Here is a 3,282-nt window from a genome sequence, read left to right as displayed (position 1 = left end):
TTATTTAATATTTTTAAAGATTTTTTCTAATAACTTTTGTTTGTATTCTCTTTCCATACCATAGGACAGCATAATCGATTTGCATTTGCTGCCAAACGGTACCAACGATCTCCTGCAATACGGTCGTCTCCTCTTGGACGGCGAATTGCACATAAAAGCACATGAGGACCAGAAAACAAAATTACGTTACGCATTCGTTTTCGATAAAATACTTATTTTGGTGAAGCCGTTGCACACAAAAATGGGCGATATGCAGTATACATACCGTGATTCCCACTATCTCTCCGAATATCGGGTGGAGCAGAGTCATACGCGGCGTACCTTGGGTCGCGATACACGTTTCAAGTGTCAACTGCTGTTGGCGCGCAAATCGGGCAAGACTGCTTTCACGCTCTACTTGAAATCGGAGCCGGAACGTGATAAATGGCGCAAGGCGCTCACAGAGGCAATGTAAGTGAAGTGAGAGTTTGGAATTACAACTAAATTTCTAAATTATTTGTTTTTTTTTTATGCAGGGAAAACTTGGATCCACCTGGCTGCCGTAATACAGATCACAAAATGGAAATTTATACCTTCGATACGGCCACGACATGCAGGCACTGTTCGAAATTCCTTAAAGGACGTATACATCAGGTGAGGATTTGTGTGTAAATTGTATATATGGTTTTAGCTAAAGACAAAAACTTTCATAGTAAATAATTTACATATATATATATATATGCATATACATGTTTATTTCAATTTATATATTATTTTTCATCTATTCTGGAATTCTTATAGGGCTACCGCTGTAAGGTCTGTGAAATTGCCGTACATAAAGGGTGCATTTCGTCGACGGGTCGCTGCAAACAGAATCCTCTAAGCATACCGCCGCCTGTTTGTGATCGTCAGTTGTCGGAGTTCAATTGGTAAAAAAAATTATTAAACAAATTTTCTAAAATATGAATACAAAAATTATTTCATTATTTGTTTTATGCAAAACATTTAATTATTTAACATATTTTCAGGTTTGTCGGCACAATGGACCGCGATACAGCCGCCATACGCTTAGAAAATCGTCGTGTTGGCACATATTTATTGCGTGTGCGGCCTCAAGGTGCATCCAATCCACATGAGACCATGTATGCGCTGAGTTTGAAGTGAGTATTGCCATATTGTCTCACAAATTTTTATAGTTTTTTTATTTTATCTCCATTGCTGTTTGCAGAACCGATGATCATGTTATTAAACACATGAAAATCAACCAAGAACCCGATGGCGAAACAGTGCTCTATTGTCTGTCGTCGCGCCGCCATTTCAAAACTATTGTCGAACTGGTTTCGTACTATGAACGCAACGATTTGGGTGAAAATTTTGCGGGGTGAGTAGAGCATAGCTGTAATTGTAGGGAAAATTTGGATATGCTCAAGGAATTTCTTACATTTCAACACTATAGTAATTATTGTTACTGTTAATTGCTCGAAACAGCAAATGAGCTAAACTGCCTCATTTGTAAAATGCTCCGACGGTATATATATTTATTTTTGTTTTATGTACCAAAATAATTGAATTATTGAAACAAAAAGTAAGGTTAGGTTAGCACATTACTCATTCTAACCCTACTTTTTTCCGTTGTTTTCATGTTATATCTTTTAAACTACTTTAACAACTGTTTTTTTTTCGCAAATCTCTTTTAGTTTGAATCAATCGCTGCAATGGCCCTTCCGCGAAGTGATAGCCACGGCTATTTACGATTTTGAACCGAAAGGCAGCAACCAATTGCATCTTAAGACAGGCGGCCAAGTGCTGGTTATTGGCAAAGATGGCGACAGCAAAGGTTGGTGGCGTGGAAAAATTGGCGATACGGTAAGTTTCACAGTTTAATTCGGTTTTTTTTTAATGAATAGTAGAATTTTGCTTAGAATTTGTAGGATTTTGTGTCCCATATGTAGCATTGATTTATTGAAAGAAATTCTTATTTTACGCTGGGTATTAGTTCATTATTTATTACCCCGTTTTTGAAGTAAATTATCGGTATTTTACTATTATTTATTAAGAAAGAATTTGTACAGAGCTTTTGTGCTATTCGAAAATGTTATATAACAAGAAAAAAAAAACTAGAAACTTTCCACTTAAAAACAGAATATTGGAGAGCTACACATTAAGTTATGTTGGCAAAACTCTCAAACTTATATATAAGCTCAATTTGTCTACAAATTTTTGTAGAGATTTGCAGAAGAGCGTAAGAAACAATTCTTTAGTTCGAAAATATATAGCAAACAGCGGACGAAAGCATTTTTATAGCTTTCAAAATTTGTAAAAAGGCTTGGATTAAAAACTTTGTTGTTTTACTTGCCCAAAGCGGGAACGATAAAGTGACCAAAAGCAATTGTAGTTTCCAATTTCTAGCTTTTGGGGCGGCATTTGACTAAAAGTACGCTATTTATTAATCTTATTTAAATGTTCGCGATTAATCAAAAGTCGAATGAGAAAATTTATATCCGGCAATTTTTACAATATCTTGTCGGTTCGGGAGTCTTACTGCACTAACCAATATTCCTGTGGTGATAATTAGTGCTGTAAAGTGAAAAAAAAAACAATAAATCCTAAAATCAAGAAAAAAATCACTTACGATACCTTCAAAAAAAAAAAAAAAACCAAATGAACTGGGACGTTTGGTTGAAGCCGACTTGATTTTGGTTGAGGGTGCGATCTAATCAATCAAAAAGTAATTACCAGCCTCAAAAAGGTAATTATTTTGAATAGGATTTTTTTGTAATTATAACAAAATAGCTCTTTCTTTAGCCAATTGGAGTCAAATTCGTCATGTCTTCCATGTCGGGGCAACTACAACTACAAGCCACACAAGAAATTCAAACAAAATTGAAGTCGAGAAAGCTGTGAAGAACTTATTCCACATAATGTCAATATGATATCAAGTTTTTTCAACCATGTTGTTGTTGTAGCGGAAGATAGATAAGATAATAGCGACAGAAAACATTCCCAAAATAATTTTGGCAGTGATCGAACAAAATTTTGAATTCTTTACTTTCACGTTTATGGAAACCAGTTTTTCAAGCATCAAGTCAGGTTTTATGTTTTTAATTTCAATAGTAGCGGAATGAAAGAGGATTTTTTTATTTTGAAGTAAGCAACATTCAATGGAGAAGGTATAAGCAGGATTTATTATATTATATTTTAAGTGAGTGATGACAATCGAGGAACTTTTTTTGAAAAGCTTTAATTTAAATTTTCAATTCAATTTAATTTCAATTATATTGATTTTTAATTTTGAATGAGTTA

At 34.4% G+C, this 3,282-nt stretch overlaps 1 protein-coding gene across 1 annotated transcript in view; it reads left to right on the top strand.

Moving 5' to 3' along the window:
• Window positions 1-3,282, top strand: part of LOC108977966 (protein vav) — a 61,167-nt gene that overhangs the window by 56,619 nt on the left and 1,266 nt on the right. The window contains exons 9-14 of the mRNA XM_018947974.1: window positions 65-450; window positions 516-633; window positions 781-908; window positions 1,008-1,139; window positions 1,208-1,360; window positions 1,677-1,845. Coding sequence (XP_018803519.1) covers window positions 65-450; window positions 516-633; window positions 781-908; window positions 1,008-1,139; window positions 1,208-1,360; window positions 1,677-1,845 — 1,086 coding nt within the window. The remainder of the gene's footprint in view (window positions 1-64; window positions 451-515; window positions 634-780; window positions 909-1,007; window positions 1,140-1,207; window positions 1,361-1,676; window positions 1,846-3,282) is intronic.

The sequence above is a fragment of the Bactrocera latifrons genome, unplaced genomic scaffold (genome assembly GCF_001853355.1).
Source record: "Bactrocera latifrons isolate USDA-ARS-PBARC rearing strain unplaced genomic scaffold, ASM185335v1 scaffold_98, whole genome shotgun sequence".
Taxonomy (NCBI): Eukaryota; Metazoa; Arthropoda; class Insecta; order Diptera; family Tephritidae; genus Bactrocera; species Bactrocera latifrons.
This window is presented reverse-complemented; position numbering and strand designations above follow the sequence as displayed.